The 22,316-nt window shown below is 57.2% G+C and overlaps 9 protein-coding genes across 9 annotated transcripts; 8 read left to right on the top strand and 1 right to left on the bottom strand.

Annotated features, from left to right (window-relative positions):
* Positions 1 to 581: 581 nt before the first annotated feature.
* Positions 582 to 4,124, top strand: MFIFM68171_00255 (Spindle pole body protein ppc89; the record flags this gene model as incomplete). Its single annotated transcript, XM_071055677.1, has 1 exon — positions 582 to 4,124. The coding sequence occupies one exon, from the start codon at positions 582 to 584 to the stop codon at positions 4,122 to 4,124; it is 3,543 nt and encodes a 1,180-aa protein (XP_070911778.1).
* An 893-nt stretch (positions 4,125 to 5,017) lies between these two features.
* On the top strand, positions 5,018 to 6,907 carry MFIFM68171_00254 (mannan endo-1,4-beta-mannosidase; the record flags this gene model as incomplete). The annotated part of the gene is made up of 5 exons (XM_071055676.1): positions 5,018 to 5,342; positions 5,624 to 6,041; positions 6,161 to 6,327; positions 6,456 to 6,622; positions 6,713 to 6,907. 5 exons carry the CDS (start codon positions 5,018 to 5,020, stop codon positions 6,905 to 6,907), a joined length of 1,272 nt encoding a protein of 423 aa, XP_070911777.1.
* Positions 6,908 to 7,408: 501 nt separating this feature from the next.
* On the top strand, positions 7,409 to 10,286 carry MFIFM68171_00253 (Fungal-specific transcription factor domain-containing protein; the record flags this gene model as incomplete). The annotated part of the gene is made up of 6 exons (XM_071055675.1): positions 7,409 to 7,468; positions 7,632 to 7,934; positions 8,001 to 8,091; positions 8,163 to 8,567; positions 8,628 to 8,718; positions 8,786 to 10,286. The coding sequence occupies 6 exons, from the start codon at positions 7,409 to 7,411 to the stop codon at positions 10,284 to 10,286; spliced, it is 2,451 nt and encodes an 816-aa protein (XP_070911776.1).
* Positions 10,287 to 11,451: 1,165 nt separating this feature from the next.
* MFIFM68171_00252 (Aldolase vrtJ) lies at positions 11,452 to 12,750 on the top strand (the record flags this gene model as incomplete). The annotated part of the gene is made up of 3 exons (XM_071055674.1): positions 11,452 to 11,548; positions 11,599 to 11,857; positions 11,922 to 12,750. 3 exons carry the CDS (start codon positions 11,452 to 11,454, stop codon positions 12,748 to 12,750), a joined length of 1,185 nt encoding a protein of 394 aa, XP_070911775.1.
* A 1,406-nt stretch (positions 12,751 to 14,156) lies between these two features.
* Positions 14,157 to 16,330, top strand: MFIFM68171_00251 (Trehalase; the record flags this gene model as incomplete). Its single annotated transcript, XM_071055673.1, has 3 exons — positions 14,157 to 14,335; positions 14,402 to 15,061; positions 15,130 to 16,330. The coding sequence occupies 3 exons, from the start codon at positions 14,157 to 14,159 to the stop codon at positions 16,328 to 16,330; spliced, it is 2,040 nt and encodes a 679-aa protein (XP_070911774.1).
* A 745-nt stretch (positions 16,331 to 17,075) lies between these two features.
* Positions 17,076 to 18,426, bottom strand: GCN5 (histone acetyltransferase; the record flags this gene model as incomplete). Its single annotated transcript, XM_071055672.1, has 3 exons — positions 17,076 to 18,125; positions 18,215 to 18,339; positions 18,411 to 18,426. 3 exons carry the CDS (start codon positions 18,424 to 18,426, stop codon positions 17,076 to 17,078), a joined length of 1,191 nt encoding a protein of 396 aa, XP_070911773.1.
* Positions 18,427 to 18,786: 360 nt separating this feature from the next.
* On the top strand, positions 18,787 to 19,140 carry rad1_2 (checkpoint clamp complex protein Rad1; the record flags this gene model as incomplete). The annotated part of the gene is made up of 3 exons (XM_071055671.1): positions 18,787 to 18,925; positions 18,979 to 19,033; positions 19,095 to 19,140. The coding sequence occupies 3 exons, from the start codon at positions 18,787 to 18,789 to the stop codon at positions 19,138 to 19,140; spliced, it is 240 nt and encodes a 79-aa protein (XP_070911772.1).
* A 129-nt stretch (positions 19,141 to 19,269) lies between these two features.
* On the top strand, positions 19,270 to 20,391 carry rad1_1 (checkpoint clamp complex protein Rad1; the record flags this gene model as incomplete). Its single annotated transcript, XM_071055670.1, has 2 exons — positions 19,270 to 19,435; positions 19,493 to 20,391. 2 exons carry the CDS (start codon positions 19,270 to 19,272, stop codon positions 20,389 to 20,391), a joined length of 1,065 nt encoding a protein of 354 aa, XP_070911771.1.
* Positions 20,392 to 21,912: 1,521 nt separating this feature from the next.
* On the top strand, positions 21,913 to 22,167 carry MFIFM68171_00247 (uncharacterized protein; the record flags this gene model as incomplete). The annotated part of the gene is made up of 1 exon (XM_071055669.1): positions 21,913 to 22,167. The coding sequence occupies one exon, from the start codon at positions 21,913 to 21,915 to the stop codon at positions 22,165 to 22,167; it is 255 nt and encodes an 84-aa protein (XP_070911770.1).
* Positions 22,168 to 22,316: the final 149 nt, after the last annotated feature.

Raw genomic sequence — 22,316 nt, 5'->3', positions numbered from 1 at the left:
CTAAGATTACCTTCATTACACTTCTCGATGTCTCGAAACCCATTCGGGACATTTAGACGACGGTATCCTGGAGGAGCGGCTGATGATTTGATGGTCCCGCCGTGCCAGCGGTGGCGCGGCGCTGCTGCCAGCTGGACGTTGTGAGGCTGCCAATGAGGGCGCCCCAATTGACGCAAGCCCAGGACTCCACACGTCACCATTTGGTGCCCCACTCAACCATATTTTTGTACCCCTGTAATTGTAAACAAATGGGTCTCCATATCGCGTCCTCGCTTGACCGACACTTCAGCCAAAGACTGCCAGGGTCGACTCGCGGTTTCCCTTGTCCGCGTCCGGCTCGAACGGGGAAGTCCCTCTTCGACTTGAACCCATCATGCAGCTTTGGCCTGCAAACATCGCCAGCACCCAGCGCCCGTTGTTGCCCAAGTAGCTTTGTTGAGGCGACCCGCAACCCAACCGACTAAGGCACGAGTTTCTGTTCGCTTTGGCACTCCATCTCGCCCGGCCCCATCGCCCTTGCTTCCGCTCGCCAAACCTCCCGCCGTGAACATCGCGCTCGACGCGCCTCCAAACCGCCCACCATGAATGTCAACAGCAATAGGGCAAACCAGCCCGCTAGCAAGCCCAAGCATATTTCTAGACTGAGGAAAGAGATGCTCGAGCACCGGATGCAGCACCACCCCTTCAGCTCGCCGCCGTCGTCCACCGGCTCGCACGACACGGTCAGCACCACCACCGAGGAACTATCTCGCAACCTTTCCAACTTCTCTTTCAGCCCCGACGCCGAGGGCACTCCATCCAAGCGACATGCCTCCAGGTCAGGTCGTTTTAGCTCGCGACAGAATCAGAACGTCATGCTCAACACGTCGGCAATTGCTCGCACCTTTCCTGAGTGGAGCGGTCTTGTGGCTAAGGACACCGTCACCTTTTCCCAGACCGTCGACATGGCTGCGCCAATCAAGCCCATCTCTTCTGTGTATGGCGGGAAGGAGAACGTCCCGCCAACGGTCGAACGCGCCCACGACGACGCGTTGGACTCCAAGAGGAGACGGTCTCTAGCAGATATGCAAGCCCGTGTCGAGAACGAATCCGACTGCTCTACCGTGCTCTCAGTCTCGCCTGGACCGCCCCACCCGGGTACTCGTCGCTCTCGCTTCGGGCCAGCCCAGCCTGATGGCATCATGTCCCCTGAGACCACCAAGCGCTCCCTCCATGAGATGGTCTCCAAGATCCGCACAGAGAAGCAAACCGCCAAGCACGACACTACGCCGAGGCGCTCCCCCCCGAGCGAGGCAGCCCGGCCCAGCCATGAGACGCCAGCGCCGGGCCACACGGTTACAAACCTCGGGTTCAGCCCTACCGGCCATTCGTTCTTCCTCCCGGCCTTCCGGCACCTTCCAGACTGGACATCCGGTACTCTCAAGTTTAGCGCCATGAAGAACGGTGTTCCTGTCTTTGTCAGGTCTGGCAAATCTGGTGTACGTTTAGAACATTCCGTAAAGGACCATGGTTCGGTCAATGCCGTGAGCATGCCGGAAGAGGACGAGGAGATTTTCGTCTCGTTGGATAAGCTCCAAGAGGAAGTCCGCGAACTCCATGACCATGATGCCATGCTTCAGCGTGAGGCAGAGAGGCTGCAGCTCGAGGTGAACCAGCTCCAATCTGAACTGAAGAGGTTCAAGAGCAGGAAGTCCACCGACAGCGCCATTGGCTCCGATACCGACGGTTCCTTCAGGCGTAGCGGCAGGTACGGCCACGATGCGGAAGACCAGATCGCTCAGCTACACGACCGCCTGGAGCAGGCTAGCAGGCAGGTGGGTGTCCATGACATTCACAATGCCGCGCTCGCCGCGGAGCGCGACGAAGCTTTGCACCAGGCGTCGATCGCTCGTGAGCGGGCCATGAAGCTGCAGGCAGAACTGGAAGCTACACAGAAGGACCTCGAGGCCTCGCTCCAGTTCCTCCAGGAGAAGGAGACATTGCAGCTTGAGCACGCGTCTCTGCTTGCCGAAAATGAAACGCTCAGAGAGCAACGCGACGCAGCCGTAGGGAACAATAAGAACCTTACCGTGCAGAACGAGAAGCTCCGCCGAGAACTGAGCGGTGTCCAGAAGGACCTCAGCGCGACCCGCGACGAGCTCGCGTCGGTCCGCAAGCAATACGAGGCTCTGCAGGAGGAGAAGCGGCTGGTATCACAGGACCATGCGAGCATGGAACGCAACAACGAGACGTATTTCAAGGAAAACAAGAAGCTCAAGGCGCAGGTTGCCGCTCGTGACCAGCACATTGCTGATCTCAAGAAGGGCATCAGCACCCGGGACAAGATGATCGACAACATCCAAGACGTGCCCGGCGATACGGCCATCCTTGAGCTGAATGCCGAACTCGAGGCCGAACTCGAGCGTCTGCAAACCAAGGTGGAGCAGCAGACGGTCGAGTTGCACCAAAAGGATGGCGATATCAGCGCAAAGGAAGGTCGAATTCGCTCGCTCAAGGAGCAAAACCTCGATCTCCAGATTGATAACGAGCGACTCCGGGAGGAGAACCAGCGTCTTCGTACCGAGCATGAGGAAATAAGAGGCCAGTGGGTCGACGAAAGACATAAAGTGATTCGATTGAACCAGCTCCTCTCCAAGAATAATGGCGAGTACCTAAAGACTCTCAACGACAATACCGGGGATTGTGTCCGCTTGGATGATTTCAAGCAAAAGGAAGACGCTCTCCGGCTGAAGCTCGAGCGCCGGGAGGCGGCCGTTAAGAAGGTCAAGCTGCTCTCTAACAAGATCAGCGAGATTGCTCAACAGGAGTTTACCGGAATTGCCGCGGCCACCAGCAAGACGACCAAAGTGACGCGCATCATCGAGCCCAAAGACATGCTCACAGCTACGGAGGAGTTGACAGGAAAGAGCAGCGCCCCCTTGAATGTGGACAATGACCCTACAGCCGAGATCCATTTTACTCAGGGGTCGGACTTTGCCAGCATCATGGAGGGCGAGATTGCCAAGCTCAGGCAGACTTATCGGGAGCTTCAGCAGCAGCAGCAACAGCAGCAGCAGCAGACTGCCGGAAATACGCTACAGCTTACTGATTATTCCTTGCCCCCGCTCCCTCCGCCGACTCTTCAGCGAAGCAAATCTGATAGCAGCGCCCTACCTTCAAGGGCCGCCCAGTCGAAAGGCCAACCTCCTGGAATCCTTAAGAAGTCGAGCCAATTTGCGGTTGAGGAGGACACAGGCCGCTTCAGCGTAAAATCTGCTCTGAGCATTGTGAGCCACCACACCGAAGACTCGTTCCAGGTGTACAACGCGACGGCCACCCAGAATGACACGCCTTGCCCGAATCCGCGGAGCCGGCGCAACTCGGAGGGCGCCCGGGACCCGACCATGGCGGAGCCGAACATGACGTCTGCCTTTTTCATGCCCGACATAACACTGCAGGGCAACAAGCAAGGCGTTGGCGCCAAGCAGCCCATCCCGGCACTCAGCAAAGACGCGCGCCGCGTACTGGACGGCATCTGCAAGCACAACTCGGTCAACTGCAACGTGTGTGTGCGCATCGCGGCCTACGGCGACAAAACCATGGCCGACCCTGTCTCCACCTCCAGCAATAACGACACTAACAACAACAATAACAACAACACGATTCCTATCACAGCCGAGGATGTCCGCAAAGGCAAGAAGACGGTCTGCGTGGAGAAGCCCGTCCCCGTCTCGGATCGCGCCGTGGCCGAACCCCAGAGACACGAGTCGGAAGAGCCGACGATGAGGCCATCCATGGCCCCCGGCGAGGCGCTCGCGATCCTCATCAAGGAGACGCAGGACGAGATTGACCACCTGCAGATGGAGCTCAAGCGGCTGAACGAGGTCTACTTTGGCCTGGACAAGGCGCTGGGTCAGCGCGAGCGCCGGAGAGTCATGGGCGAGATCAAGAAGCTACAGGCCGACGTAGAGGCCAAGAGCGGGCACTTGTACAAATTACATGATGTGTTGGAGGGGCAGAAGCAGGCGGGCCAGTTGATGGCTAGGGAAGAGGTGGATATTACCGTGTTAGATGGGCTGTTGAGGGCGACGGAGGTGAGGGCAGAGAGCAGGCAGAGCGAGAGGGAGTGGAATGGGTTTGATTGATGTAGACTGTGTTGGTTGGGTATGGTGATGTGTCTCGCGTACGACAAGCGACGGAAAGGGGGAAGGGGGGGTGGTTTTGGGATTTCAAGTTTGATGTAGGCGTTCGGGAAACGGGTTGCGTTTATGTGTTATTACTAGTGTGTTTGGTTTGTGGTTGGTCTTTGTTGGAGTAATGTGGGTTTGGTTCAGGCCATGTTCGGTTTAGGGGTTAGGAAGAGGAGATGGGCTCCTTTCAATTGCATCACGTATTTGAGATCAATCCGGTCGACTCTTGGGAGGTTGGTGTGGATGAAGATGGTGTTCTCTACGCTGATTTTCGGTTACATTCATGTTACTTAAGAGGAGTCTCTGGCGCAACGCAGTAAATGGAGAGTCGCGTTGAACTCAAGGACCAGTCCACGCCCGGTGCCAGCAACCGTCAAGCGGAGAAATTCCCCAAGTAGCAGTTACTACCTAGAATCACTGATGCATCCATCTTCAGAAAGTCGTCCGTTTATTTACCCCTGCTCAGGACCTGGCGAACCGAACGAGAGCCGCACTGGTTAATATCAGCAACGACCCGCAATTGGTACCGCGGGCTGTCCCCTTCCGCGCCTTTTGGCTGGCGGTTGTATCGATTTTTATCTACCGCGCCAAAAAAACGGCGGACATACCTGGTGATGGAGAGAGAGAGACAGGGAGAGAAACAGAGAGAGAAACAGAAAGAGGAATAAAGAAAGAGAGAGGTTCTTAAACCATGCCCTTTCCCCTCCCCTCCTGACTCTGTTGAACGAGCGCCTTTCCTCTTTTCCTGCTTGTCACAAGCAACCCCCTTGCAACACCTACCTCTTCCTGACTCGAAGATCACGGCAACCGATCCCGAAAGAAACTAAAATAAAACAATAAAAATAAAAATGCGACGCTTGCTCTCCCTCGCCTTCCCTGCTGTCGCGGGTCTGATCCACTCCCTAGTGGTGGTGGTGGTGGCGGCAGCAGCAGCAGACGGGACCGACGTCCGCGACCTCCCCGTCACGCGCAAGGGGCCGACGCTCTTGTTGGATGACAAGCCCTGGAAGGCGGTCGGCCCAAACGTGTACTGGCTCGGCCTGGACGAGAACGTCACACCGCCCGAGGGGGAGCCTTTCTACGAGCCCCTGAGGGCGAGTTACCCGGCCAAGGGGCGGGTGAGTGAGATCATGGCGGTTGTGAGGGCCATGGGCGGGACGATGATACGGTCGCGTAAGTCTTTGTTGGTGTGTTAGATTTATTCACGTGGGGTTTGGTTGTGTGCTCTGCTTTTGCTATGCTTGGGGCGCGGTGAGTTATAGTGGGCGGGAGGGGGAGAGCGTTACGTTCAAAGATCGGTTGGTTCGATTTGGGATGGTGATGGGAGGGATTGTGGTCACTACTGTGATACTCATTTCATTTGTGCGACCAACTCAGTCAAGCAAAGCAGGCAACCAACCAACTCGGGCCCCCCCCCAAAAAAAACACATCTTTACTCACCCGTAACACAACAGACACCCTCGGCGTCAGCACCGGCAACCCCCTCAGCCTCTACCCGTCGCTCAACAAGCTCAACCCGGCGGCGTTCGAGCCCATCGACTGGGCCATCTACCAGGCCCGCGAGCACTCGGTCCGGCTCATGATCCCGCTGACCGACAACTTCGACTACTACCACGGCGGCAAGTACAACTGGATGCGATGGCGGGGGTTCAACCTCACGCGGGCGCGCGACGAGTCCAACCCGCAGGTGATGCAATTCTACCTGAACCGGACCATCATCGACGACTTCAAGGGCTACATCCGGGCGCTGCTGACGCACGTCAACCCCTACACCAACCTGACGTACGCCGAGGACCCGACCGTGTTCGCGTACGAGACGGGCAATGAGCTGTGCGGGCCGGCCTGGAAGGACATGAATGTCCCCGTGCCGTGGTAGGTGATTTTTTCACGTGCTATTATCCGCCGGCCCCCCACCGTGGGGTCGGTTGGGTCGTCCACTGCAAGTACAAAGTTTGTGGGAACGACAAGGCTGACCTTTTTTGGATGTTGAGGGTGCGCGAGATTGGACAGCTCATCAAGGAGCTGGCGCCCAATAAGCTGTTCGTCGACGGCACGTATGGGGTGAACAGGACGCATTTTGAAATCGACGAGGTGGACATCTTTTCGAATCATTACTATCCGATCAGTATCAGTAAGCTGAGGGCGGACCTCGAGCTGAGTAAGTCCTGCATCGGTCAATCTTTTCTTAGCAATTCAGCCCGGCCTTGGGGAAGCACAAGGCAGGGCGGGGGCGCGCAATCAACAAGAGGTGCTTTTTGCTAACTAACCGCCTTGCCCATATCGCAGTGTCTATCGCCGACAGGCCATATTTCGCCGGGGAATACACATGGCTCGGGGAGGGCGCGACAAGCGATGCGAATCTGACGGCATGGTTCAGGGAGATTGAGACGAGCCCCAGCGTAGCGGGCGACGCGTTTTGGTCATTGTTCGGTCACAATGTGCCGGATTGCAGTGTACGTTTATTTATTTTTTTTTGGTGCCGGGCCCAAGGAACGGGGACGTAGACCTGGACGTGAGCTAATGTCGCTGGCTGTGCGAATCAGACGTTTGTCGAGCACGACGACGGCCTCACCATGCACTACGGCAATCCGGCGCATGAGACCCAGATCAAGCTGGTCAGGCAGCACTTCGTCAAAATGAGCCAAGGACTCTCGATTGCTGCTGACGAGGCCCTGCCGCCGGTCCCCTGTCCGGTACCGTCATCCGGGAGCCGACACCCCGCCAATGCGGGGAAGTAGCGCATTTGGCCGCTCTCTTTTGGTCGCTGATGGGATGCGCGTGCTGAGCACTGTATGGGAAACACACTAGTTTAGGTGATGATCAGGCTCTCGCTCAAAATGACCAGAGGGAAACAAAAAGGCCGGGTGTGGCATTGAGAGCGCCCCGGTGTCATGGTCCCGGTGACCAGGATATCGCCAGTTCCGTCGTCCGGCTTTAGTGGCCCACCAGAGACCGGGCTGCATGAGTGAAGCATCCTAAATACTCCCCAACCACGCTTGGCAAGCCAGTGATTGGGGAGCAAAGAAGCCATCGCCGCTGGCGAGAGAACAAATTCAGTGCACCCCATGTTCCTAATCCGGCGGCTGCCGCTCCTTCGGCAAACAAACCTGGCCGGTTGAGTTAGTTTCCCCCCCCTCTCCTGCGTTCCATTAACTATCCGGCTGGGCCTGGCAGCATTCCTGAGGCCCAATGTCCCTCAAGCAGCGCAACCGAACCACACATGCCCAAGACAAGACAAGATGAGCACAAGCGTTCCCTCAGCCGTGTCGTGCGTCGAGTGCCAAAGGCGCAAGCAAAAGGTAATTAAGAAACCGCCGGCAGCCAAGAGGATCCCCCCGCAGAGTTGCCTCGTAAAAGAGAGAGAGAAAAAAAAGAGGGAAAAAAAGGAAAGGGTCGAAATCGGAAGGGGAAAGACAATGAAATTAAAAAAAAGCAAAACTTTCTTGACTGACAAGCCACCAGTGCAACCGCCAGTTTCCCTGCAACCACTGCCTGAAGCGAGGCGTATCGCATCTATGTCGTTTTATCTCCAAAGCTAGCCCTCCCAAGACATCTAGGGATGCCAGTTCGAACGGTAGCCAGTCGGGGTCGGTGAAGGCGTCGAGGAAGCGGAACTTCGATGACCCCGACGAGTGGACGCCGTTCGACGCCGGTCCGGACGAGGATGTTGCATCTTCAGATATCGACGTGAGCAGCGCCCTGGGTGGCCTGGGCTACATGCCGCACCACCATGCCAGAGTGTTGGGCCACAGCAGCGGTCCAAAGGTAAATGGAACATCTATGGCCCCAGACACAATTCCACGCGGCACGAATGACTGACGGGTACGGCAGACACTCAAGGATGTCGTGGACGGGAGGCACGGCGAACAGTCCGAGGAGCTCAGGGCTGCTTTGGTCCTGATGCCCGCAAAGCCGTACACTGGTGAATTTCCCCACTGCCTCATGCCGCGCCGAAAACACAGAAACAATTCAGTAGATGCTGACCAGACTCAGACTGCCTCGTCGACAACTGGTTGAGCGGCGCAAATCACCATTACTACGCCCTGTACCCGCCCGAATTCAGGACCCAGTACGATGGGTGGTGGGCCACGCCGCACGACAAGGTGACGCCAGAACTTACCAGCCTAATATTGCGCGTCTGCGCTTGCTCCCTCCATTTCATCATGAACGAGAGCGTCAGGGTGAGGCTCGAGTCGGAGCTGAGGGCAGATGTATTGACACTTGCGGAGCGCATGCATACCGCGGCCGAGAAGCTCAGCGCGAGCATCCCGCCCGGGAAGGGCGGCCTGGTCCACGTCCAGCAGCTGTTCCTCACGGCCTTTTGGTACAAGTCGGCTGAGAAATGGACAGAGGCCTGGCACGCTCTGAGCAAGGCTGTCCGAGCAGCTAACGAAATAGGTGATGCCCCACTGGCCTGCGGTTATCCAACGCTTGGTCTGTCAGCTAACCTTGTCAAAGGCCTCCATCAGGACTCCTTATCCGAGGGCATGTCCGAGTTTGACCGCGAGATGAGAAGACGCGTGTGGGGCGTCATATACATGTGGGATTTGTGAGTGCGCCCCATTACCGATCGAGAATCACTGGCCTAACCTTTTTTTTTTTTCTTTCCCCCAAAGCGCTCTGGGGTCCATGCTGTCCCGCCCGCTCCTAGTTAACCATGCCGACTGCACCATCGTGATGCCGACTCTGACCCTCGAGATCAACCCTGAGCGTCCGGACCAGCCGTCGCCGTTCCGCCACATGAACTTGCACTGCCAGTTGTGCCTTGACATGGCAGCACAGTTTGGTACCGATGCCGACAAGGCGAAAGTAGCCCAGAAACTGCGCGACGTGGTCTACAAGTGGTTCGAAAAGCTCCCAGTTGAATACGCTTTGAAAGACCCAGACACCCGCTGGGATCGTGAGTTTGACTGGGTCGTGTTTCAGCGGCGCTATCTGCACCTGATCGGATATATGTCCTTGTTTAGCGCGCTAAGGCCCTTCATTGCGCGGGACTCGGGGAAGCCAATGACGGATCTCGAGATGAGCCTTCGAGCTGCGGGAGTTCAGGCAGCACTGGATCTGATGGACGTGTCGTGGTACTTTTTCGAAACCCTCGTCTCGGCCGGCGCCAAGTTCCACTATGCCATCTTTTGCATCTTTGACACCTCAACTGTCATGTGTTCGGCCTTTGTCCACGACGAGGCCCGCAACCTCCCGCAGCGGGAAAGGGTTCTCGAAGCCATCAGGAAGGGCGTGCGTATGCTCGAGGAGCTGTATTCAGAGTCCAAGACCACGGCAGCCTTGTATCACATCCTCAAGGGACTGATTGCGAAGTTGCCGCTGAGCGCGAAGGAGCAAGTGGTAATCGGAATGGCGAAACGGGCGAGGCCCAACAGGATATCTCTACCAACGCGGCAAGGGGCTGTCGAAGGACCCTCCAGCAGTCCCACGACGACCAGTAGCGGTCAATATGAAAGCGAGCAGACTCTATTCTTCAACACCGGGAACTCCGATACCAGCGGCACAACATACTCGTCCGGCACTGGGGGAGGCCGTGAGAGCTCCGTCTCATCTGTTGTTAGCGGTCCGTCCTCAAACGTCTACGGATCATCGGATGTCCAGCCCCGGCCGAATCCTGTTGACAGCGTCGCGACATCAAGCGGTTACATTCCGATGGTTGGCAACTTCATGCCCCTGGACTCCATCGTCTCGCCGTTTCCGGCAGCAACCGGTGTCATGCAACCGGCTGGTGTCGTGGCGTCGGGTGGCTTCGCGTCTACCAACGAATATGTGCAGTCCGCGGGGGGTTTCCAGTTCGACAGCTTCGCACCGGGCACGGGCGAGGCTCTCCCAGTCATCCAAGCGGGTTGGCAGGCGCCTTCTCAGTCGACATTGGACAACCTGGGCAGCATGAGCGCGCTGCAAGGCGATGCCAGCGGCCTGTCGCAGCTCGATCGCACGCCGCCCTCGGTCCTCGACTACTGGGATTGGGAAGGCCTTGGCCTTGGTCATCCTGTGTCCTGGAGCCAACCCTCAGCCGGTGTGGTGGACCATAGCGGTGGGCTTTCCGGCGACTTCGTCAGCCAGGCCTTGGCTAGGAACAGTCCCTCGCAGAGTTCGGACCCATCCTGCTAGCGAGCCTGATGGACACCTGATTCTTTGGGCACGCGGCCCTTCGTCCCCTCATCCATCAATCATGTCATCAGGTTGTTTTAACACGGTAATGGCTTCCGCCAAGAAATTGAATCGACAAGGCGGCAACCGGTGCAGTGGTCATGCTTTGGGGCTTCTGGTTTGATGATGCGGTTTCATGGGCTTTGTTCGCGGCTGTGTTTTTCGATCGCTAGCCCGGTAAGTTTGAGAAAGTAGGAGCGATGGGTTTGGCAACAGTTGCTTCGCACAGATTGATGGTGGGAGAAGCAGAGGGCGGGCTGGCATTTATAGGTTGGATAGTGCCCTTGACTCCGACCAACGGACGTTCTGTAAGGCACCTTGGCTGCCCGAAGACTTTCGGACCAGCGGGCCCGCCTCAAGAAGCTAAGCGGGGAAATGTTACTGTGATGATGTTAGTTGGTCTGGACGGCAGTTATCGACCAGTATGTGCATGAATCCGCACCCACTGGCAGCCAGGGCGGGCATGCGGGAGGTTTGGTTTTAACAGCGAAATACAAGCCCTGAACGAAATTCCTTCGTGACGATCCGGTGCTCGCTGGTTACCGATGATGCCTCAGTTTAGGGGACCCACCCGCTAGTCCCTGTCCAATCAGGAACTTTCTACCTGACAGCAGATGCAGCCCCGTACATCTCGAGGCCGCTCGACCGCTCTTGTTACTTTTGGCCGAGGTCAACTTGAACACCGAGCATCTTGTCAGGCATGGGACGAAGCTGACGGCGTGCTCTTTGTTATCTGTTGAACCAACAGATGATGGAAGTTGACTCCATTAGTGCATCCCGTTGGGATATTCTGTCGTGCACGAGCCAGGAAAGAGGGGCTTTTTCCTCGGACGCCGCTCCGTACCGCCGTAGCAGCCCCTCTTGACTAGAGGGACATAGAGGGAGCCGCGTACCACATGCAATGCAGGCCCGGCGAGGAGTCATACTCCTGGCTGGTAATAAGGGCCTGGTGTATACTCATAGAATGTGGAGGAGCGCCGTTATCTCTCCGTTCTGTCGGGGCCTCATAAGACCGCCCCAAAATCTGAGACGACACTGCCATCCGAGCTCTCGCACATTTCTCAGCACATCATCAACATTATCATCATCATCATCATCATCATCATCATCATCATCCACTTTCAATATGCCCCAGGCAAACGGCGAGAGCATCGTAGCTGCCGACGCTCCGAAGCATAATGCTTGGGTCGGCAGCGCCGGGCCCGCCGGGCACGATCTCAGGAGTGGGTTGCACTGACTCATCTTTAGTTCGCTCTAAACTGACGGCGTGCAGGCGATACCATGACCACCCCGACGGCGTCTATGCTCGCTGCGATTCAGTCATGCTCTTTGCTAGACGATGTTATGGCCGAGGATCCTACGACGATCGACCTTGAGAGCTATTGTGCCGCCTTGACCGGCAAGGAGGCCGGACTCTTTGTCCTGTCCGGCACCATGGGAAACCAGCTAGGGCTACGGTCGCTCCTAACGCAGCCCCCGTATGGCGTGCTGTGCGACTACCGCTCCCACATTGTGCAGTGGGAGGCTGGAGGGTGAGCCAACGACGCCTCAACGCCTGACACACCTTGACCGTGCTAAATCTCTCTCTCTGCGTAGCGTCTCATCCCTGACCGGCGCCATGGTCAAGCCCATTGCACCAAGAAACGGGATTTATCTTACGCTGGAAGATGTCAAAGCAAATGCGCATCTCGACGACGACGTGCACACATGTCCCACGCGCGTCATCAGCCTCGAGAACACCCTCAACGGCATGATTATGCCGCTAAACGAGGTTCAGCGCATCTCAGCCTTCGCTCGCGAGCACGGCCTTAAGTTGCACTGTGACGGAGCACGGTTGTGGGAAGTCGCGGCCTCGGGCGCCGGCAGCCTGATCGACTTCGCCTCGTGTTTTGATACGGTGACTCTCTGCTTCTCAAAGGGCCTAGGCGCACCCATTGGTAGCGTCCTGGTGGGCAGCAAGGATGTAATCAAGCACGCACGCTGGGTAAGAAAGTCAATCGGCGGTGGGCTGCGCCAGTCAGGCGTCGTCACTGCCGCTGCTCGCGTTGCCATCGACGAGACGTTTGGTAAAGGTCCCAACGGCGAAGGCGGTCTGCTGCGCAACACGCATATTCTCGCGGAAGAGATTGCCAAAATCTGGACAGACCTGGGTGGTAAGCTCGTTCATCCAGTGCACACCAACATGGTCTGGCTCGACTTGGATGATGCCAAATGCTCGGTGGCGAGGTTCGTCGAGCTCGGGCACGAGGAGGGGTTGAAGCTACTGGGTGGCAGGCTGGTCATCCACTACCAAATCCATCAGAATCGTGAGTTTGTCATGCCGAAGCTCGAACGCATCCTCAAGGCGGCTCTTGAGGGCAAGGCAAACAATAGTGTAGCCCCTAAGACTGCCGACGGGGTCGCATCCATGTACCGATCACACTGAAGTTGAGGTCTCAAAGAGAGGCAAACGAATCCCGAATGACCGCTGGTATGGGTGGTCAAAAGAGAGTTGCGGGGTGTCTCATCCCGCCAAGTGCTAAGTTCCTTTACACCGAGTTTTACTTGGTATCTGCATATCCCCTGGGGAGGAAACCGTTGACACTGCCGGCTCTGATGTCGGTATCCAGCTTTCACCACCCCAGCCTGCCTGCAGAGAAGGGCCGAGAATGCGGGTCCGGTGTCCCCACGATTCGGGCGTCGTGGAGGTGGCCCACCTAGACTGGGGCCGGCGACTCCGGACTGCACCCGGGGTTGCAGAAGCTGGAAGACGCCCATGTTTCGTGCTGGCCATGAGATCCGGCTTTACCACTGAAAAGTAGATGACAAAGCAAGGTATGAGGCGGCCAAGCAAAATAGCTGCCGCCACTGACATCGGCGGGTTGGGCCATGGCAAGTTTCCCGCTGGACAAGAAGGCTAGAGCGAGCCGGTGCATCCATGGGAAAGGGGAAAGAAAACAGACCTGCAAAGGCTGCCTCACGATGGCACCCTGCCCCGCCCCCGTCCACCAACCCTGACGTCACGGAACGCGCAGGATTCCTAGCCAATGAGGGACAATCGAGATTGGCAGACCGGGCTTATGCCGGAGAGATTTAGCAATTGGGGATGCGGGGAATGCAGCAAAGCTCCAACGTCCAAGTTTCTCGAGCTTCGGTGACGGACGCCACACGATCGAATTGGCGCGGCGCTTCGATGCTTCGATGCTTCGATGGGCGTCTGAGGGCCTCATTCGGGCCGCTCGGCGAGAAGCGCGCATCGACCGTTCCTGCCGGGTGCCTGACATCTCAAACCAAGGCTGGACGGCCCAATTGTAGGGCCTGAAGGGTAGGATTTTTGCTCCAAGTCGAGTTCGGCCAAAACCGTATTTCGTTTGTTTCCGAACGCGTCCACCACCAAGTTGGGGCAACCGATGATCGCCAATGCTGGGGCGAAGGCGGGTCCGCCGAAAGCAACCCAGGTTTTCTCTGATCAACACGGCCCAGCAATATACGTATACACTATTTCCTGGCGCAACCGTCCTGCAGACGGGTGCAGAATGCAGAGTTGCAGTTACCTTGCAAGGGTAGGTTGAAGGGTAGGTCGGTATCCGCCGGTATCCACGCGAGGGTAGTCCTTGTGGGAAGGTTGACGGGAGAACCCTTCTCCTGCCTAATACGACAAACCGCAGAGCTAAGCACGGAAGAATACAGAACCAGGGCCCAGACCGGGTTGGCAGGTCCAAGGTTGCCATTGTTTTTTCCGTTAAATTCCAGGTTGTTTGCTTCCCTCGGCCTCCCTTCGGTGCATTCCCTCTCGCCTTCTCTTGCCCATCCCCTACAACTCTTGGCTCTACGCTCCCCGAGGGCTTCAACATGGTATCACGCCTCTCCGTGACGGCAGCGTTGGCTGCCTTCGCGTCGAGCGCTGCTGCACTCTACATCAATGGCTCCGTTATAGCGCCCTGCGACTCGCCGCTGTACTGCCACGGCGAGATCCTCCACGCAATTGAGCTTGCCCGGCCCTTCTCGGACTCCAAGACATTCGTCGATATGTAAGTCATGGCGGGCCTAGATCCGTGCTGAGACATGGCACCCGACTTACACACCCCTACCCCCAGGCCCACGATCCGGCCACTTGAAGAAGTCATTGCCGCTTTTAACCGCCTCACGCAGCCGCTGAGCAACAACTCGGAACTCAATGATTTCTTGGCGGCCAATTTTGCACCCGCTGGCGGCGAGCTCGAAGAAGTGCCAGAGGACGAGCTCCAGACTGACCCCGTCTTCCTCGACAATGTCGGCGATGTCGTGGTCAGAGAGTTCGTCGAAAAGGTGATCGACATCTGGCCGGAGCTAACCAGACGCTATGCGGGCCCGGGCAACTGCTCCGAGTGCGCTAACAGCTTCATCCCGGTGAACCGGACCTTCGTGGTGGCTGGCGGCCGCTTCCGCGAGCCCTACTACTGGGACTCGTACTGGATTCTTGAGGGGCTGCTCCGTACCGGAGGCGCCTTCACCGAGATCTCTCGCAATATCATCGAGAACTTTCTCGACTTTGTCGAGACGATCGGCCACGTGCCCAACGGAGCGAGAATCTACTACCTGAACCGGTCTCAGCCGCCACTCCTGACGCTGATGGTGAAGACGTATGTCGACTATACCAACGACACAAGCATCCTGGAGAGGGCATTGCCGCTCTTGATCAGGGAGCATGAATTCTGGACCAACAACCGGACGGTAGATGTTACGGCTAATGATGGCAGGACATACAGGCTCAACAGGTGAGTCCGCCGCCACGACGCGAGTGCGATGAGGAAGTCGGAAAGCCTAACCACTCCACGAACCGCAGGTACGATGTTAGCAACACCCAGCCCCGTCCAGAATCGTACCGGGAGGACTGGATTACCGCCAACAACGAGTCATATTATGCCGCGTCGGGAATCATCTACCCGGTCAGGACACCGCTGAGCGAATCTGAGATCGCTGAGCTCTACTCCAACCTGGCAAGTGGCGCCGAATCCGGTTGGGACTACACCGCCCGGTGGCTCATGCGTCCGAACGACGCCGCACGGGATGTCTATTTCCCGCTCCGCCATCTCAACGTCCGCAACATGGTCCCCGTGGACCTCAACGCAATCCTCTACCAGAACGAGGTGATTCTCAGCGGGTATCTCGAGCAGGCGGGCAACAGCTCGGAAGCCGAGCGATTCGCATCTGCAGCCCGTGAGCGGAGTGAGGCCATGTACACGCTCATGTGGAACGAAACCCACTGGTCCTACTTTGACTACAACCTGACGAGCAACGAGCAACACGTCTTTGTCCCCACCGATGCCAACGCGACCGCAGCCGAACTGTCCGGCGCGCCAGAGGGCTACCAGGTCCTCTTCGACATTGCGCAGCTGTACCCGTTCTGGACGGGCGCGGCGCCGGACCAGCTCAAGAACAACCCGCTCGCCGTGCAGCGGGCCTATTCGCGCGTGGCTCGGATGCTCGACGAGAAGCCGGGCGCCATCGCCGCGACAAACTTCGTCACGGGCCAGCAGTGGGACCAGCCCAACGTGTGGCCGCCGCTGCAGCACGTCCTGATGCAAGGTCTCCTCAACACGCCCGCCACCTTTGGCGAGGATGACCCGGCCTACCGGGCCGTCCAGGACCTCTCGCTGCGCCTCGCCCAGCGCTACGTCGACTCGACGTTCTGCACGTGGTACGCCACGGGCGGCTCGACGAGCGAGACGCCCCAGCTGCAGGGCGTCTCCCCGGACGCCACGGGCACCATGTTTGAGAAGTACTCGGACGCCGCCATCAACGTGGCCGGCGGCGGCGGCGAGTACGAGGTGGTCGAGGGCTTCGGCTGGACCAACGGCGTGCTGATCTGGGCTGCCGATATCTTTGCGGACAGGTTGACGCGGCCCCAGTGCGGCGACATCGAGGCCGCGCACACGCACTCGGGCGAGAGACGCGCCGTCGAGCTGGACCCCAGGGACGCCGCGTGGATCAAGAAGTTTGGCAGGCGGGCGCTGAAGAAGCGGGCGGAGAGCGGGCGGAAGTAGAGAGAGGGAGGGTACCCAGGTAATGATCCTAATGATGGGCGGACGACCTTGTTGGAGTTTGCGATGTCTGTCCTATGAACTCTAATCTCTGTCCGCTTTTTTCTTTGCACGTTTTTCACCTTTTGAGTTTACGAATCGAGATGCTGCGAAAGCCAGGGGAGTAACAGGCCCGCCGTCGGCATCTGCGAGTAATTAGCTAGGCAGCTTTAGTGGGGGGTCTTCCTCCAGTAATGACACGAATGAGATGACAAAGCGAGTGAGCGATGAAGACCAGCGTGGACGTGCAACTCTTGATAATTGTCCGCTCTGTGGATTTATAATATCTCGTTCCTCATGGTAGCTTTGTAGTCCAACAAAAGCAGAAGCCCCGTCTCCACCCTCCTTTCCCGAAGGATATGCGTATACGACCTACGCTGCATAAACCCGCCCCATCGGCTGCCTAAACATCAAAATAAAATTTACACCGCTGCCTCCGATATCCCAACGCCAATAACTATGCATTCGGACTGCGGTTCCGTCCCCTTAACTTTCCTTCTGCGGTCTCTTCTGCCTCCGCCGCCTGGGAGGATGAAGCGCCCGCAAGAGTAGAAGGCCGCCTCCTTCAACCCATGCGCACCCCAAGCCCACTCCTGTTGCTACCCCGCCCGCGCCTATTACTCCTACTACTATTACTCCTATTCCAAATCCCAGTACGCCATGACAACTGTTCCACCGTCTTCCCCGTCTTCCCCGCCTTCGAATCCCTCTAAGACTCGAGATGGGACCACTCCGGGATGGCCCGGATCTGCTGCCACATAAACTTCTCGAGCTTGTTGGCCGACTTGGCGTAGGGGGTCGTCTCGTTGTTGTACTTGCGGCAGTTGTCAAAGATGAGCTTGGCGTCGCGGATAAAATCCTCGGGAGTGTTGTACTGGTCGGCCTCGAGCTTGGTCTCCATGGTGCTGAGGTCCATGGGTTCCTTGATCACGTCGTAGTAGTCGAGCACCTCGTCCTTGTTGACGGGCACCAGGAACGGCCAGCTGGACTGATGGTTCTGGAGGTCGTTGAGGAGGTGGAGGAGCTGGTTGTAGTTGGGTCCGTGGCGGGGCTGGCGGGCGAGCTCGTCCATGTCAGGCGACCAGCCGGACGCGCGGATCGCTTCGATGGATAAGGGGTCGATGGGGGACACGCCGTTCTTCTGCCATTGTTTCGGGGGCTGATGGACAATGTGGGATTTGGAATAGGCCCGGATCTTGGCCTGGACGCACTCCTTCTGCTTGAGCAGCATACGGCCCATCTCGAGGTAGCGGATGCGCGGGAGCATGGTGCACTGCATGATTGTGCCGCCTTCGTAGTCTTTGATATAGCCCATCCAGACCGACTTATCGAGTGTGATTTCCTTGGTGAAGCCCTGCTTCTTGAAGTAGCCGATGGCGTAGTTATCGGCGTAGGTGAGGAAGTGCATTACGTCCGAGGTCGCCTTGACGTAGTCCTTGAGGTGCGACATGAGATGCGCACCGTAGCCCTTGACTTGTTGGTCGGAAGATATAGCGCAAAAGACAATCTCGGCGAACTTTCGGCCTTTGAAGGGACGGTAAGTAATGCCGCCTACGACTTCGAGAGGTTTCTTGACAATGGCGATGGACAGGTGGGTACGGTCATAGACCAGGCGCGCGATGTAGTCCTTGGGCATTTTGGGGAGCTGTTTTTGGAAGATGCACTTGAGGCCGGTGAGGATGATGAGGCTCTCGCGCTCGCCATCGTTGTTGACGACACGGAATTCGATTTCGCCATTGCGTTCCTCGATAACAGCAGGCTGGCGATGGGCGGGGGTTGTTAGCCGTGGTCTACGTGATAAGGAAGGGATGGGGGAGGGAGAGGGGAGGGTAGGGGTGGGCTGATTACCTTCTCTGGGAAGGGGATCGCCGGGACTTTCGGCGGCTTCTTCTCGGGTTCGGCCGAGTCGTCGTGTTTAACGCGTTTCGGCGCCGCGGGTGATGACGGCTCGTCGGTCGCCTTGCGCTTCCCGTCTGCGGGGGTCTAGGTTAGCGAAATGCAGTTTGAACCATACCCGATGAATATGTCAACCCGTAGGACTTACTACTCTCGTCCTTCATTTTGATGGCATACGGTGAGAACTTGATGGCAGACGTCCAGCGCGCCGTACACTATAGGTTAGGGGAAGGTGACGGCTTGCGATGGGCGGGTTGCGAGGAGAAGTGGAGCGGATTTCATGCCATGCTTCTCCGAGTCTTGGCTGCAAGGCTGAGCAGGGGGTCAACCTGCGCTAAACCGTTTTTGGCTTCGAACACGTCTGGGTTCTTGGAGCTTTCTGGGGAAAGCAGCAACTTTGTCCAGTCGACGACGGATGACTCTCTGCAGGCAATCACCAACTCCTGCGTTTTCTCTCGCGCGTTTTTTGCAGTTTCGGCGACAGTCCAATTTGCTGTCTGACGGCTGAAAACTCTACAGCTTTAATGGATTCGTCACTGCATGAGGTCTGGCAGGCGGCGTCCGGCTCGCCCTTCGTCCCCACTGTCGGAAAGAACAGCCAGTTCCTCGTCGCGTTCGTCCTGCTGCTTCTGGGTTTCGCCCTGAGCGGTGCATTTGCTCTCAGTATGTTGGGCGGTTCCAATTGGAGCGTTTAGTACTGACGATACGGCACACAGACCGTTCTCTTGTGAACTTGCCGGTCCTCGCCGTGCCCGCGTCGCTGGCTCTTGCGTACGTCCATAACCGCTCCCTCTATGGCCCCATTCCCAGGCCCATCTAATACAAGTTACAGGTTTGGCGTGGTTTACATGTTCTGTGCGGTTGGAGTTTACGTCTAAGATACCCAAAACCATCTCGTCCGAGTCTGTACCATAGCAATTCTCCCAAAAGCAAGTCGGTTCTGCGAAATCTTAACACATCGCCCTGAGCCTTGAAAACGTTCCAAATTTTCTCTCCAAACCATCACCATGGAAACACAGAGTTCTGCTCCCGCTCCTCTCTTTCGGGCGGTCGCCAGCTCCACTAGGCCGCTGTATCAGCTTCTCAAGTCAATCAATTTCACAAACAAGGTGCATGTCGAGATCACCGAGAGTGGCCTGAGGTTCGCGGCTGATCACGCGCGCGTGATGCAGGGTGAGTTGCAGCCGCCTGCCTTACGGAAGCGCACACCAAGACTAACTCTGGCAACAGGAGTTGCCCATTGGAGCAAAACCCTCTTCACCAGCTACACAACCAATCTTCCCCCAGCTCCGACCCGCGAAGACGACGCTTCAGATGAGAACGACGGCAACGAAGCCGCGAACCCAACTTTCCAAATCTCCCTCCCTGCCCTTCTCGAAACCCTCCAAATCTTCGGCGCCGCCGACGCCGCCGCACGCCAGGCTAAAGCCGACGTGGACCCCTACCGCAGCAACCTCCGCAACTACCGCTCCGACGCGTTCAGCAACCAGACGCTTGGCATGTCGGGCACCTGCGCGCTCTCTTACCTCCAGAGAGGCGACCCCTTCAGCATCGTCCTTGATGAGAGCGGCGTCACCACAACTTGTAACCTGACCACGTACGTCCTGGACAACGACGGTAACAACAATGACGACGACAATGACATACCCTTTGACAAGGAAGACCTCTCATTCAAGATCATCACCCACGCCCGCTGGCTGTTGGACGCCCTCGCGGAACTGGCGCCCACCGCGCCCGAGAAGCTGACGATTGCTGCGACGAAGGGGGAGCCCTATCTGCGCTTGACCAGCTCTGGCGGACCCTTGGGTTCGAGCACGGTTGACTTTACCAAAGGCAAGGATCTGTTGGAAACGTTTGCCGTCCGGCAGAGATGGGTGCAGACGTTCAAATTTGACATGATCAAGTCTGCGAGCGAGGCCATGAAGATTGCAAGCAAGGTCAGTTTGAGAGGGGACGGGCAAGGGGTGCTGAGTATGCAGTTCATGGTGGAGGTAGAGGGACCCGAGCCGAGCTTTTTGGACTTTAGGTTCGTGCCGTATGCAGTCTGCGAGGATGAAGATATGGGGGAGGAGGAGGAAGATGGTGACGGGGAGGAGGGAGGGGACGGTGACGAGGACACAGAGATTTAAAAGTGAGTGATTATTATGTTAGTTCTGATGTGTGTATTTGTGTTGGGATTTGGGAGGTTTTACGGCTCCGGTTCCTAATACGACTTGCTTTCTATCCCTCCAGTGAATCTCAAGGCTCTCGACGTCTAGGCTCCCCCGTTGAGTAAATGCGGGACGACCTGTAGTAACCCGCCGGCGGACACCGAGTCAGGTGAAATTGTTTCTGCTACGGGACGGGAACTTGGCTAGGGCGAACAATCAACACGCCGGACACCACACACAGTTCTTAGGCTGTGTTCACTTCGATTCCCGCAGTGTATCTTTGCTCTGGCAGCCAACGAACAAATACATCCTCCTCCAACCTAACTAACCCGGGTAATGATCCGAACAGAAAAGAGGCAGGAAGGGGAGGAGAGGGGTAAGCGACAGAAACAGAACCAAACTAAAACATGGTCCAAAGCCACCAAGCATCCAGACCTACAAGCCCGAACCGAATTTCCTCTTCCGGATGTGGCATGACAAACCCCTCAGGTTATCGGAAGCGGAGAAGGGCGTGTGGAAGGTAACGCCACCTCAAGCCACAAAACGCCAGGGCATGCAACCGCGACGAACCAGACTGGCGGGATGGGAACTTTCGAGAAATCAAGGCATGGCACATGGGCCGTTCCCCACCTTCACCTCCTTGTTCTCTCTCTAATAGCGTGGCATAATAGGCGAGACTAGACAGAAACGAAGTAGTAGCATGCTCGTCTGTCAGCATTCTGGCGGATTGATGGATCCGCGCTTGCCCTTCTGTCCGTCAACCCAGCGAGCCGGAACTGTGGCGCCGAGTCTAGAATGCTACTGGCTTGCCCTTGGACAGTCAGTCACTGGTGCGCTGGCGCATGCGAACCTCGACCGGCAACGCGCAGCCCAACTCTGCTCAGCTCGGCAGTCGAACACGTTCGAGCTATGCCTGGTTTGCCTATGCCGTAACCGAAAAATACACCAGCAGAACGTGGAAGAGCTGAGAGCGACGGTCTAGACTCGAGAGGATTCCCGCGCAGTCAGCGGCTACTGGCATGACGATCTTGTCTCTCGCTTTTCTTTTGTCTCTCCGATAGGCAAGGCTGTGCGGTCGTCCATGAGTTCCCGCCGGTTTGGTTCCCCTGCAGGCTGGTCTGATGCTCTGGACTCCTTCACGGCTGACGCTGAATCGCCTCCCGAGTTCTGTTCTGGGATTGTGCTGCCAATCGCATGCCATGGACCGGGGGAGAGCCAAAAGATGGTGTCCTCGTCCCGCGTCTTCGGGATGCCTTGGGTTCAGCTCACGGCATTGAGCCGGACAGTGTTCTTTCTCACTTATATCAGCCTTCCTCAGATATGTAGTCTGTCTCTGTGAGGAATGGATTCTCCTCGATATCATCCTTTGGCGAGATACTCCCAGGATTCTCTTCTTCTATTTCTCTCCTCTCAAACTCTTAGTCCTCCAGACTTGCTTGACCTCGTTGTCTTCAACCTCGGCGCCTCCACAGTTTGCTCTTGTGAGGAATAGCCTGCACCATGACCAGGGACTGCTTCCGCAAACCGGAACGAGACGGCATAAACACACCAGAGCAAAAGAGAACTTGCTCTCCACTCTCCATGGTTAAGTCGTCCATAGGCTCCATCACCCGCTGGTGGCGGCCCGAGCAGGACCCCCGGGCTTCCAAACCCGCTCCTGAAAAGAAGTACGTCCACACGCCGACGCACGCGGCGTCCTCCTTCCTCAAGACGACCACGACGAGAAGCATGCAGAGTGCAAACGAGATCCTTTGAGAAACACACCACCACCATCGCCGCCGCCGCCATCGCCACCACCGTTAGCGTCATCATCGCCCGCTATAAATACGGCCTTATAAGGAGACGGATGGCGGGCGACGTTATGTCAGCCAAGTGGATTTTGGGCAAGACATCCGAGACGAAAC

This window comes from Madurella fahalii (genome assembly GCF_045866475.1).
Source record: "Madurella fahalii IFM 68171 DNA, scaffold_1, whole genome shotgun sequence".
Lineage (NCBI taxonomy): Eukaryota > Fungi > Ascomycota > Sordariomycetes > Sordariales > Madurella > Madurella fahalii.
This window is presented reverse-complemented; position numbering and strand designations above follow the sequence as displayed.